Source organism: Mandrillus leucophaeus, unplaced genomic scaffold (assembly GCF_000951045.1).
Source record: "Mandrillus leucophaeus isolate KB7577 unplaced genomic scaffold, Mleu.le_1.0 Scaffold844, whole genome shotgun sequence".
NCBI classification, from domain to species: domain Eukaryota; kingdom Metazoa; phylum Chordata; class Mammalia; order Primates; family Cercopithecidae; genus Mandrillus; species Mandrillus leucophaeus.
Window position 1 is genome coordinate 134,878 of NW_012109186.1, and position 13,461 is coordinate 148,338.

Consider the following 13,461-nt stretch of genomic DNA (forward strand, 5'->3'; position numbering starts at 1 on the left):
AAAAAAAAAAAAAAAAAAAAAAACAATGGACGGGTTGTTGACTAGTCAGCCTTGAGGTAATCTCAGGAATTTTCAGCTAGATCTGCAGGCATGTTCTGTCTGTCTCATGATTAGCCCCTGGGACTTCTAAGTAGCCACATAATTAGATACTAGCACATGGTTAGAGAGATGTGAAGGGAGTATATACAGTGAGAAAGGGAGAGACATGGAGTCTATTTTAAGGCTGTGGCAAAAGACTTCTCCAGTTTGCTTCAAGGTTACATCTTGAAACTCAAAAGAAAGGGGAAAAAAGTTTTAAAATGCATTTTGAAGTTAAGATGCCTGGTTACAGAAATGGATGGTGGTGACAGTTGCACAAAATGTTAACATGCTTATGCCACTGAACATAATGACCATTTAAAATGGTTAAAATCGTAAATTTTATGGTATGTAGCTCTTACCACAATAAAATAAAAATTTTGAAAATTGGATTATGAGCATTTCTTCATCTTGTTAGCACAGTTCATTGCAAGTGGTTATAATTTTGCATTTTCAAAGAGATGATTCAAAAGATCTACCCAACACTTTGTAGACACACACATGCATAAATAAATTTACTTGTGTATAATGCATAATATTAAGTATGCTTTTTTATGTTTGAGAGAAAACTCAGAAAAGGAAACCAGGAGTCAGTACTAGAAGTCCACAAACAAGTTCTCTCCTGGATCCACAAGGCAGGATTAGTGAGGAAGCCACATTTTCCTCAATGGTTGCATTTTTTAAAAATTACTGTTCCTTGCAGAGCAGGGCTAACCTATAGGCAGTGTGTCCAGAGTAGACCGTTTTTTACATTTTTGTGGGTACATAGTAAGTGTGTATATTTATGGGTTACATGAGATATTTTGATACTGACAGACAATACGTAATAATCACATCAGAGTAAATGGGGTATGGGGTATCCTTTGTGTTACACAAACAATCCAATTATATGCTTTTAGTTATTTTTTAATGTATAATTAGGTTTTCTGTTTGTTTGTTTGTTGAAACAGTCTCACTCTGTCACCCAGGCTAGAGGGCAGTGGCGTGGTCTCAACTCATGTCAACCTCTGACTCCCGGGTTCAAGCGATTCTCCTGCCTCAGCCTCCCAAGTAGTTGGGATTACAAGCGCATGCCACCACATCCAGCTAATTTTTTTTTTTCATTTTTAATAGAAATAGGGTTTCACTATGTTGGCCAGGCTGGTCTTGAACTCCTGACCTCAGGTGATCCACCTACCTCAACCTCCCAAAGTGCTGGGATTACAGGCGTGAGCCACTGCATGCAGCTCAATTAGGTTATTTCATCTTATTTTTATTTATTTATTTATTTATTGTAGGGAAAAGAAAGAGAGATCAGACTGTTACTGTGTCTATGTAGAAAGAAGTAGACATAAGAGACTCCATTTTGTTCTGTATTAAGAAGAATTCTTCTGCCTTGAGATGCTGTTAATCTGTAACCCTACCCCCAACCCTGTCCTTGCAGAGACATGTGCTGTGGTGACTCAAGGTTTAATGGATTTGGGGCTGTGCAGGATGTACTTTGTTAAACAAGTGCCTGAAGGCATTATGCTTGTTAAAAGTCATCACCATTCTGTTAATCTCAAGTACCCAGGGACACAAACACTACGGAAAGCCGGAAAGCCGCAGGGACCTCTGCCTAGGAAAGTTAGGTATTGTCCAAGGTTTCTTCCCATGTGATAGTTTGAAATATGGCCTCGTGGAAAGGGAAAGACCTGATTGTTCCCCAGCCCAATACCGGTAAAGGGTCTGTGTTGAGGAGGATTAGTATAAGAGGAAAGAAGCCCTCTTGGCAGTTGAGGTAAAAAAAAAGGCATCTGTTTCCTGCCCGTCCCTGGGCAATGGAATGTCTCAGTGTAAAACCGAATTGTATGTTCTATTTACTGAGATAGGAGAAAACCGCCTTAGGGCTGGAGGTGGGACATGCTAGTGGCACTGCTACTCTTTATTCACTGAAAATGTTTATGGAGATGTTTGCATATGCACATCAAGGCACAGCATTTTTCCTTAAAGTTATTTATGTCACGGAGATCTTTATTCATATGTCTTTCTGTTGACCTTCTCCCTGCTATGACCCTATTGTCCTGCCACTTACCCCTCTCTGAGATAGTAAAGATAATTATCAATAAATACTGAGGGAACTCAGAGACCAGTGCCAGCGCGGGTCCTCTGTATGCTGAGCGCCGGTCCCCTGGGCCCACTTTTTCTTTCTCTATACTTTGTCTCTGTGTCTCATTTCTTTTCTCAAGTCTCTCCTTCCACCTGACGAGAAATGCCCACAGGTGTGGAGGGGCAGGCCACCCCTTCAATTTATTTTTGAGACGGAGTTTTGCTCTTGTTGCCCAGGCTGGAGTGCAGTGGTGCAATCTCAGCTCACTGCAACCTCTGCCTCCCGGGTTCAAGTGATTCTGCCTCAGTCTCCCGAGTAGCTGGGATTACAGGACACGCCACCATGCCCGGCTAATTTTTTGTGTTCTTAGTAGAGACAGGGTTTCATCATGTTGGCCAGGCTGGTCTCGAACTCCTGACAGGTGATCCGCCCACCTTGGCCTCCCAAAGTGCTGGGATTACAGGTGTGAGCCACTGCACCTGGCCTGGGTTATTTTTTGCTAAAGTTACCCTGTTTTGCTAGCAAATATTAAGTGTTATTCATTCTTTCTATTTTTTGCACCCATTAACATTCCCCCCTCCCCGATCCAGCAACTACCCTTCCCAGTTGTGAAGGATACATTCTTTTACTCTCTATCTCCATTACGTCGATTATTTCAATTTTTAGCTCCCACAAGTAAGTGAGAACATGCAATATTCGTTTTTCTGTCCCCGACCTATTTTACTTAACGTAATGACTTCCAGTTCCATCCATGTTGTTGCAAATGACAGGATCTCATTCTCCTTTATGGATGAAAAGTCCTCCATTGTGTGTATGTATCACATTTTATTTATCCATTCATCTATTAATGAACATTTAGGTTGCTCCCAAATCTTGGCCATTGTAAACAGTGATGCAATAAACATGGGAATGCAGATATAGCTTTGATATACTGATTTCCTTTCTTTTGGATTTATACCCAGCAATGGGACTGCTGGATCATATGGTAGCTCTACATTTAGTTTTTTGAGGAACCTCCCAACTATTCCCCACAGTGATTTTACTAATTTACATTCCCACCAACCGTATTTGATGGTTCCCTTTTCTCCACATCCTCTCCAGTATTTGTTATTGCCTATCTTTTGGATAAATGCCATCATAACTGGGGTGAGATGGTATCTCATCGTAGTTTTGATTTGCTTTTCTCTGATGATCAGTGATGTTGAGCACCTTTTCCTATATCTGTTTGCCATTTGCATGTCTTCTTTTGAGAAATGTCAATTCAAATCTTTTGCCCATTTTTAATTGGATTATTAGAATTTTTCCTATAGAGTTGGTTGAGCTCCTTATATATTCTGGTTATTAATCTCTTGTCAGATAGGCAGTTTGCAAACATTTTCTCCCATTCTGTGTTGTCTCTTCACTTTGTTGATTGTTTCCTTTATTGTGCAGAAGCTTTTTAACTTGATGTGATCCCACTTGTCCATTTTTGCTTTAGATGCTTGTGCTTGTAGAGTATCTATCAAGAAGTCTTAGCCCAGTCCAATGCCTGGAGAGTTCCCCCAATGTTTTCTTGTAGTAGTTTCATAGTTTGAGGTCTTAGATTTAAGACCTTTAGTCCATTTTGATATAATTTTTGTATATGGCAAGAGAGTGGCGTCTAGTTTCATTCTTTTGCATATGGATATCCAGCTTTCCCAGCATCATTTATTGAAGAGATTGTCCTTTCCCCAATGTATGTTTTTGGCACCTGTGTCAAAAATGAGGTCATGGTAGATGTAACAATTTATCTCTGGGTTCTGTATTCTCTTCCACTCATCTATATGTCTGTTTTTATGCCAGTACCATACCATTTTGGTTACTATTGCTCTGTAGTACAATTTGAAGTCAGGCAATGTGATTCCTCCAGTTTTGTTCTTTTTGCTTAGGATAGCTTTGTCTATTCTGGATCTTTTGTGGTTCTCTATAAATTTTAGGATAGGTTTTTCTATTTCTGTGAATAATGCCATTGATATTTTGATAGGGATTGCATTGAATCTGTAGATTGCTTTGTGTAGCATGGACATTTTAAAAATAGTGATTCTTACAATCCATGAAAATGGAATATCTTTCCATTTTTTGGTGTTCTCTTCCATTTCTTTCATCAGTGTTTTATAGTTTTCATTGTAGAAATCTTCTACTTTTTTGGATAAGTTAATTCCTAGGTATTTTATTTTATTTGTAGCTATTATAAGTGAGATTACTTTGTTGATTTTTTTTCAGATTGTTTGCTGTTGGCATACAGAAATGCTACTGATTTTTCTATATTAATTTTGTATCCTGCAACTTTACTGTGTTTATTAGTTCTAATAGTTTTTTGATGGAGTCTTTAGGTTTTTCCAAATATAAGATTAGATCATCTGTAAACAAGGATAACTTGACTTCTTCCTTTCCAATTTGGATGCTCTTTATTTCTTTCTCTTGTCTGATTTCCCTAGCTAGCATTTCCAGTACTATGTTGAATGACAGTAGTGGAAACGGGCAACCCTGTCATGTTCCCAGTCTTAGAGGAAAGGCTTTCAGTGTTTCCCCATTCAGTATGATACTTGCTGTGAGTCTGTTGTTTATGGCTTTTATTGTGTTGAACTCCCTTGAGCATTTTTTGTAGAACAGGTTTGGTGTTGATGAAATCCCTCAGCTTTTGTTTGTCTGGGAAAGTGTTTATCGTTCATGTTCGAAGGATATTTTCACCAGATATATTTAGCTTGGTGCAAAAGTAATTGAGGTTTTTGCCATTAAAAGTAATTGCAAAAACTGGAATTACTTTTGCACCAACCTAATACTATTCTAGGATAATTTTTTTTTTCCTTCAGCACTTTAAATATGTCATGCCACTCTCTCCTGGCCTATAAATTTTCCACCAAAAAGTCTGTTGCCAGATGCATTGGAGTTTCATTGCATGTTATTTGTTTCTTTTCTCTTGCTGCTTTTAGGATTCTTTCTTTATCCTTGATCTTTAGGGCTTTGATTATTATATATCTTCAGGTGGTCTTTTTTGGGTTCAGTCTGCTTCATGTTCTATAACCTTCCAGTACTTAAATACTGATATCTTTCTCTAGGTTTGAGAAGTTCTCTATTATTATCCCTTTGCATAAACTCTCTACCTTCTCTCTCTCTCTCTCTCTCTCCCTCCTCTTTAAGGCCGATAACTCTTAGATTTGCCCTTTTGAGGCTATTTTCTAGATCTTGTAGGCATGCTTTACTCTTTTTTTTTTTTTTTTTTTTTAGACAGAGTCTCACTCTGTTGCCCAGACTGGAGTGCAGTGGCCTGATCTCGGCTCACTGCAACCTCTGGTGTTCAAGTGATTCTCATGTCTTGGCCTCCCAAGTAGCTGGGATTACGGGCGTGTGCCACCACGCCCAGCTAATTTTTGTATTTTTTGGTAGAGACTTGGTTTTGCCATGTTGGCCAGGCTGGTCTCGAACTCATGACCTCAGATGATCCACCCACCTTGGCCTCCCAAAGTACTGGGATTATAGGCATGAGCCACCACACCTGTCCCATTCTTTTTTATTCTTTTTTTCATTTGCCTCCTCTGATTGTATTTGTTTTCTTGTATTTTTATTTTATTTTATTTTATTTTATTTTATTTTATTTTATTTTATTTGAGACAGAGTTTCATTCTTGTTGCCCAGGCTGGAGTACAATGGCGCAGTCTCGGCTCACTGCAACCTCTGCCTCCTGGGTTTAAGTGATATTCCTGCCTCAGCCTCCCGAGTAGCTGGGATTACAGGCGTGCACCATCACGCTCAGCTAATTTTTATATTTTTAATAGAGACGAGGTTTCACCATGTTGGTCAGGCTGGTCTCGAACTCCTGACCTTAGGTGATCCACCTGCCTCAGCCTCCTGAAGTGCTCGGATTATAGGTGCGTGAGCCACTGTGCCCGGCCCCTCCTCTGACTGTATTTTCACATAGCTTGTCTTCAGTCTCACTAATACCTTCTTCTGCTTGATCAATTCTGCTATTAAGAGACTGATACGTAAGTCAATATGTCAATTGCATTTTTCAACTCCAGAATTTCTGCTTGATTCTTTTTATTTCAATCTCTTTGTTAAATTTATCTGATAATATTATGTGTAAGTACTGTGTGCTAACTGATTGCATCACCGGAGCTCCTATCTGACAGTATTCTGAATTTCTTCTATTTTATCTTGAATGTTGTTGGGTTTCCTCAAAACAGACAAAACCTCAAAATTTTGAATTCTCTGTCTGAAATGTCACATATCTCTGTCTCTCCAGGATTGGTCCCTGGTGACTTATTTAGTTCATTTGCTGAGGTCATGCTTTTCTGGATGGTCTCAATGCTTGCAGATGTTCTGGGGTGTCCAAGCATTGAAGAATTAGGTATTTATTGTAGTCTTTGGTGTCTGGGCTTGTGTGTACCACTCCATCTTGGGAAGGCTTTTCAGGCATTCGAAGGAACTTGGGCGTTGTGATCTAAGTGTTTTGGTTTTTTTTTGTCTTTTTTTGTTTTTTTTTGAAATCACTGCAGCCATATTTGCATTAGGATGCACTCCAAGCCCAGTAATCCTGTGACTCTTGCAGACTCATAGAGGTACCACATTGGTATCCTTGGATAAGAACAAGAAGAAGGCCAGGCAAGGTGGCTCACACCTGTAATTCCAGCACTTTGGGAACCCAAGGTGGGTGGATCACGAAGTCAAGAGATCAAGACCATCCTGGCCAACATGGTGAAACCCCATCTCTACTAAAAATACAAAAATTAGCTGGGTGTGGTGGTGTGCGCTTGTGGTCCCAGCTACTTGGGAGGCTGAGACAGGAGAATCGCTTGAATCTAGGGGCAGAGGTTTCAGTGAGCTGAGATGCACTCTAGCCTGGCAACAGAGCGAGACTCCATCTCAAAAAAGAACCACAAGAATTCCCTGAATTGCCAGGCAGAGATTCTTGTACTCTTCCCTTACTTTCTTCTAAACAAATGGGGACTCTCTCTGTCTCTCTCTGCTGAGCTGCCTGGAGCTGGGGGGATGTGTGTCACAAGCACTCCTGTGACCCCCACTGGGACTGTGCTGGGTCAGACCTAAAGCCAGAACAGCACTGGGTCTCACCCAAAACCCACTATAACCACTACCCAGCTACTGCCTATGTTCACTCAAGGACCTAGGGCTCTATAATCAGCAGGTGGTAATGTGCTCTTCCTTCCAGGACAGCAAGTTCTCCCTAGTCCTAGACAGGTCTAGAGGTGCCATTCGGGAGACAGAGTCGTGAGTTGGAAGCCTTAGGTATCTACCTAGTGCTCTATTCTACTGTGGCTGAATTGGCACACAAGCAACAAAACAAAGCCCTTCCCACTTTTTCCTCCCCCTTCCACAAGCAGAGGACTCTCTCCCCATGGCCACCGCCACCACAGACCAGTGGGGAACACTGCCAGGCTATCACCAATGTTTAGTTAAGGCACAAGGACTCTTCAGTCAGCTTATGGTGAATGCTGCCAGGCCCAGGACTCACCCTTCAAGAAAGTGGGTTCCCCTCTGTTCCAGGGCAGGTCCAGAAATGTCATCCAGGAACCAAGACCTACAATCAGGGACCCCAAGCACCCACTTATTGCTCTACCCCATTGTGACTGAGCTGGTCCTAAGCTGCAAGACAAAGTCCCATTGACTCTTTCCTCTACTTTTCTCAAGCAGGAGTCTCTCCCCATAGCCACAACAGCTGGAGATGTGCTTGGGTCATACCTGAGACCAGCATATCTCAGAGTCTCACCTAAGGTTCACAGAATGTATTACTTGGCTACCACTGCTGATTATCCAGGGTCCAGGGTCTCTTTAGTCAGCAGGTGATGAATCCTTCCAGAACTGGGTCCTTCCGTTCAAGTCGGGGGATTTGATTCTGGCCTAGGGTATGTCTAGAAATGTCATCTGGGAACTAGGGTCTGAAATTTGGACCTCAGGACTCTGTGCAGTGGCCTATCCTACTGTGGCTGAGCTGCTATCCAAGTTACAAGACAAAATTCTCTTTACTCTTCCCTCTCCTCCCCTCAAGTGGAAGGAATGAGTCTCTTTTGGAACTGTGAGCTTCACTACCTAGAGTTGGGAGGGGGTAGCATATGTACTCCCTTGGTTGCACTGGCTGGTGTGCCCATGTGCCCCCTAAGTCCACTGGCTCTGAGCCCAGAACAGCACTAGGATTTGCCTAGAAGTTGCATTCCTTGTGGCCTAGACTGCCTTTCAAGTTTTTTTAGGGCCTCTATTAGTCCATTTTCACACTGTTGATAAAGACATACCTGAGACTAGATAATTTGTAAAGAAAAATAGGTTTAATGGACTCACAGTTCCACGTGTCTGGGGAGGCCTCATGATCATGACAGAAGGCGAAAGGCATGTCTTACATGGTGGCAGGCAAAGAGAGAATACGAATCAAGTGAAAGGGGTTTCCCCTTATAAAACCATCAGCTCTTGTGAGACTTATTCTCTACCACTAACACAGTATGGGGGAAACTGCCCCCATGATTCAATTATCTCCCACTAGGTCCCTCCCACAACATGTGGGAATTATGGGAGCTACAATTCAAGATGAGATTTGGGTGGGGACACAGCCAAACCATATCATTCCACCCCTAGCCCCTCTCCAATCTCATGTCCTCATATTTCAAAACCAATCTTGCCTTCCCAACAGTTCCCAAAGTCTTAACTCATTTCAGCATTAACTCAAAAGTCCACAGTTCAAAGTCTTACCTGAGACAAGGCAAGTCCCTTCCACCTATGAGCCTGTAAAATAAAAAGTAAGTCATTACTTCCTAGATACAATGGGGCTACAGGCATTAGATAAATACACCCATTCCAAATGGGAGAAATTGGCCAAAACGAAGGGGCTGAAGGCCACATGCAAGCCTAAAATCCAGTGGGGCAGTCAAATCCTAAAGCTCCAAAATTATCTCCTTTGACTCCATGTCTCATATTCTCATATCCAGGTCACACTGATGCAAGAGGTGGGTTCCTGTGGTCTTGGGCAGCTCTGCCCTTGTGGCTTTGGAGAGTATAGCCTCCCTCCCAGATGCTTTCACAGGCTGGTGTTTAGTGTCTGTGGCTTTTCCAGGCTCACAGTGCAAGCTGTTGGTGGATCTACCATTCTGGCATCTGAAGGATGGTGGCCCTCTTCTCACAGCTCCACTAGGCAGTGCCCCAGTGGGGACTCTCTATGGGGGCTCTGACCCCACATTTTCCTTCTGCACTGCCCTAGCAGAGGTTCTCCATGAGACCCTGACCCTGCAGCAAACATCTGCCTGGACATCTAGGCATTTCCACACATCCTCTGAAATCTAGGTGGAGGTTCTCAAACCACAGTTCTTGACTTCTGTGTACCCGCAGGCTCAACACCATGTGGAAGCTGCTAAGGCTTGGGGCTTGCATGCTCTGAAGCCATGGCCTGAGCTGTACCTTGGCCTGTTTTAGCCATAGCTATAGCAGCTGGGATGCAGGGCACCAAGTCCCTAGGCTGCACACAGCAGGAGGGTCCTGGGCCCAGACCACAAAACCATTTTTTCCTCATAGGCCTCTGGGCCTGTGATGGGAGGGGCTGCCGCAAAGGTCTCTGACATGCCCTGGAGACATTTTTCCAATTGTCTTAGCAATTAACATTTGACTCCATGTTATGTGTGTAAATTTCTGCAGCCAGCTTGAATTTCTCCTCAGAAAATGGGTTTTTATTTTCTATTGCATCATCAGGCTTCAAATTTTCTGAACTTTTATGCTGTTTCCCTTTTAAAACGAAATATTTTTAACCGCACCCAAGTCACCTCTTGAATGCTTTGCTGCTTAGAAATTTCTTCTGCTGGTTACCCTAAATCATCTCCCTCAAGTTCAAAGTTCCAAATCTCTAGGGCAGGGGCAAAATGCCACCAGTCTCTTTGCTAAAACATAGCAAGAGCCACCTTTTCTCCAGTTCCCAACAAGTTCCTCATCTCCATCTGAGACCACCTCAACCTGGATTTCATTGTCCATATCATTATCAGCATTGTGGTAAAAACTATTCAATAAGTCTCTAGGAAGTTCCAAACTTTCCCATATTTTCATGTATTTTTCTGAGCCCTCCAAACTATTCCAGACTCTGCCTTTTACCCAGTTCCAAAGTCACTTCCACATTTTTGGGTATCTTTACAACAGTGCCCCTCTCTACAGGTACCAATGTAGTGTATTAGTCTGTTTCACACTGCTGATAAAGACATACCTGAGACTCTGTAATTTATAAAGAAAAAGAGGATTAATGGACTCACAGTTTCGCATGGCTGGGGAGGCCTCTCAATCATGGTGGAAGGCAAAGGCATGTCCTACATAGTGTCAGGCAAAGAGAAAATGAGAATCAAGCAAAAGGGGTTTCCTCTTATAAAATCATCAGATATTGTGAGACTTACTACCATGAGAACAGTGTTCATGGGGGAAACGGACCCCATGATTCAATGATCTCCCACTGGGTCTCTCCCACAACACGTGAGAATTATGGGAGCTATGATTCAGGTGAGATTTGAGTGGGAACACAGCTAAACCATATCAGTGCCTCAGAGCACTTTAGCTGTCTGTGGCAAGGCTTGCCAGAACTCAAGTTCCAACCACTGGGATGGACAATTTCCCAGTGGGTAGCAATGATCTAAATGATCCTTTTGTGAGTATCAGCTGAGTTCTGCCCAGTGTTACTTTTTGCTGTGACAGGCAGCACTGGGTTCAAATGCAAAGTCCCACAATCACTGAACTCTTTCTCCCCTCCCACAACTGCACAAATTCACTCTCTGCACCACGTGACTGCTCTCTGAAGATAAGGAAGGATTGGCACCAGCAATTCACGACTGTCTTTCCTACCCTCTTCAGTGTTTCTTTCACTGATATGAAGTTAAAATCAGGCACTGTGATTGCTCACTTGATTTTTGCTTTTTATGAAGGTGATTTTGTGTGTGTGTATAGATAGCTGTTTAATTTGCTGTTTCTCTGGGGAAGATGAAAAGAGGCTTCTCTTCAGCCATCTTGCTCCGTCTCCCTGCTTACTGTTTTAAATGAACACATATGTAACTTCCAGAGCCTGTGTTTTTTTTTTACCTTGACAATTACAATGAACATTATTTTAGAAGCAATAATTAAATCTATCTAATTATGAATATCCGAGTCTACGAATGTTGTATATTTTCATGATTAGAAATATATCCTCACTATATTTTTTTCTATCTTGTAACTTTTGTATCTTATGCCTATTTTTTATTCAGTTTCAGTGTACCTATATGCTATTCTTGGATTTTTAAGTGTCCTTTAAGAAAAAGCAATATAGTATTGAACTAACTTCATATTTATTGGTAGAATGACCAGAGTGCTTTAATTTAATGGGTTATCCATCATAGAGGAATCAAATGAAATTGTAGATATGAAAGTGCTTTGAACAGTAATAGGCCAGGTGCGGTGGCTCATGCCTGGATTCTCAGCACTATGGGAGGCTGAGGCAAGTGGATCACGAGGTCAGGAGTTCAAGACCAGCCTGGCCAAGATGGTGAAGCCCCGTCTCTACTAAAAATACAAAAATTAGCCAGTTGCAGTGGCAGGCGCCTGTAATCCCAGCTACTCGGGAGGCTGAGGCAGGAGAATCGCTTGAACCCAGGGTGCAGAGGTTGCAGTGAGCCGAGATTGCGCCACTGCACTCCAGCCTGGGCTGGAGTGAGACTCCGTCTCAAAAAAAAAGAAAGAAAAAGAAAACAGTAATAAGCTACACATATGTAAAGCTATATTATTGTTATTATTCTTTTGAGAAATATCATAAGAAAATTATGATGTGTGACTGGGCACAGCATCACTCTCACTGTCATTGAGGTGAACCAGACCACTGCTTTGACTCAGGTCAAGGGACAAAAGCCTGGTGCAGTTGTCAAGGTGCTTTATTCCACTTGTATCAGTGGCATTTTTTCAAAAAAACCAAAGCTTCTAATGTGGGTAAGTTTCTGAGGAGGTTACACACTGTGTTCAAGTTTAAGTGACCCCCTCTAAGCTTCCTGTTACTGAGATCCATTTCCCTTAGATTTTGCAGGTGTTTGGCTGGAAGCATCTCTAATTTTACCAATGTTCCACTCAGATTGAAACTCCTAAGTTGGGACGGAGTTTCCAGATACACATTCTGGATGAGTTGATAGCTATCCTGAGAAACATCCAGAGTAGTCAGATTAGGCAATGACAGAGTAGAGAAATTTAACTCCATTAGCTTGTTCCCCTGCAGGCTCAGATGGGTCAGAGAGAGTAATAACCTGGAGTTGTTGTTCAAGGAAATGATGCTGTTACTAGAAAGATCAAGGCATTCCAGGCATGGAAGATGCTGGACTGCTTCAAGAATATTGGAAAAGTTGGTAATAATGTTTCGAGATAGGCTTAAATGTTTCAATTTGATAACAGGGACAAAAGCAGTATTGCAAATATGGGTAATTTCATTGTGGCTCTCAGGAGCAGGGTTTCCAAGTTGGACAGGCCCTCAAAGAAGTTGTTCACACTTTGAATCTTATTTTCTACTAAATTCAAAAGGGCCAGGTTTTCAAGTCCCCAAAATCCTCCCTCACCAATCTTCCAAATGGAATTCCACTCCAGTTGCAAGTCCACCAGAGCAAACAAATTAGCGAAGCTATGGGGAACAAGGATCTGAATTTGGTTCTGTGTCAGATTGAGGTGAGTAGCATATCCAGAGATGTCACTAACCGCATCTGTCAAGTTGGCAATCTTCTTCCGAATGCAGAACACATGATGTCCAATTGACACTGTGTGCATTTACTGAACTCATATGTCTCTGCCAAAGGCAGCAGAGAAAGCTCAATTAAAATGAGCCAGAGCTGTTGAAGAGGCAGGAGACTCTTTAAACCCATCTTGTTAGTCCCAGGCCTTAGAGTTACTCTAAGAAAAAAAAACTCTTTGCATGTATCATGCTCATGTTTGAAGAAATGGCCTTTCCATTTTGACTTTGCCACAAAGAAAAGAGAAAGTTGTTTAGTTTACATTTCTGTCTCCTAACAAATATTTCATAACTTTTTCAAGGAAACTAAAGAGCTTTGCCTAAAGTTAACTTCCAAAATAAATTCATCTCCAAAGCACTCTATGTGTATTAGCAAGGACTACTATTCTTTCTCCTACAGCCAAAATTGTCACCACATGGACACAGAGAAGGCAATTGCATACCTAATTTAATTTAGGAGAATTAACAAGTTTCCAAACCCTCCTCTCACCTCTGCACAGTAAAACAGCTCTCTCTTCACCACTGGAGAGGCCTGTGGAGTGGAGGGTCTATGAATCTCAGTCTAGTTAAAAGATAATCATCCATGATA

At 41.9% G+C, this 13,461-nt stretch overlaps 1 protein-coding gene across 1 annotated transcript; it reads right to left on the reverse strand.

Annotated features, from left to right (window-relative positions):
* Positions 1–11,926: 11,926 nt before the first annotated feature.
* On the reverse strand, positions 11,927–13,005 carry LOC105530788 (toll-like receptor 13). The gene is given in 4 exon segments (XM_011968470.1): positions 11,927–12,064; positions 12,066–12,587; positions 12,590–12,891; positions 12,894–13,005. Coding segments are annotated over 4 exon segments (1,074 nt in total).
* Positions 13,006–13,461: the final 456 nt, after the last annotated feature.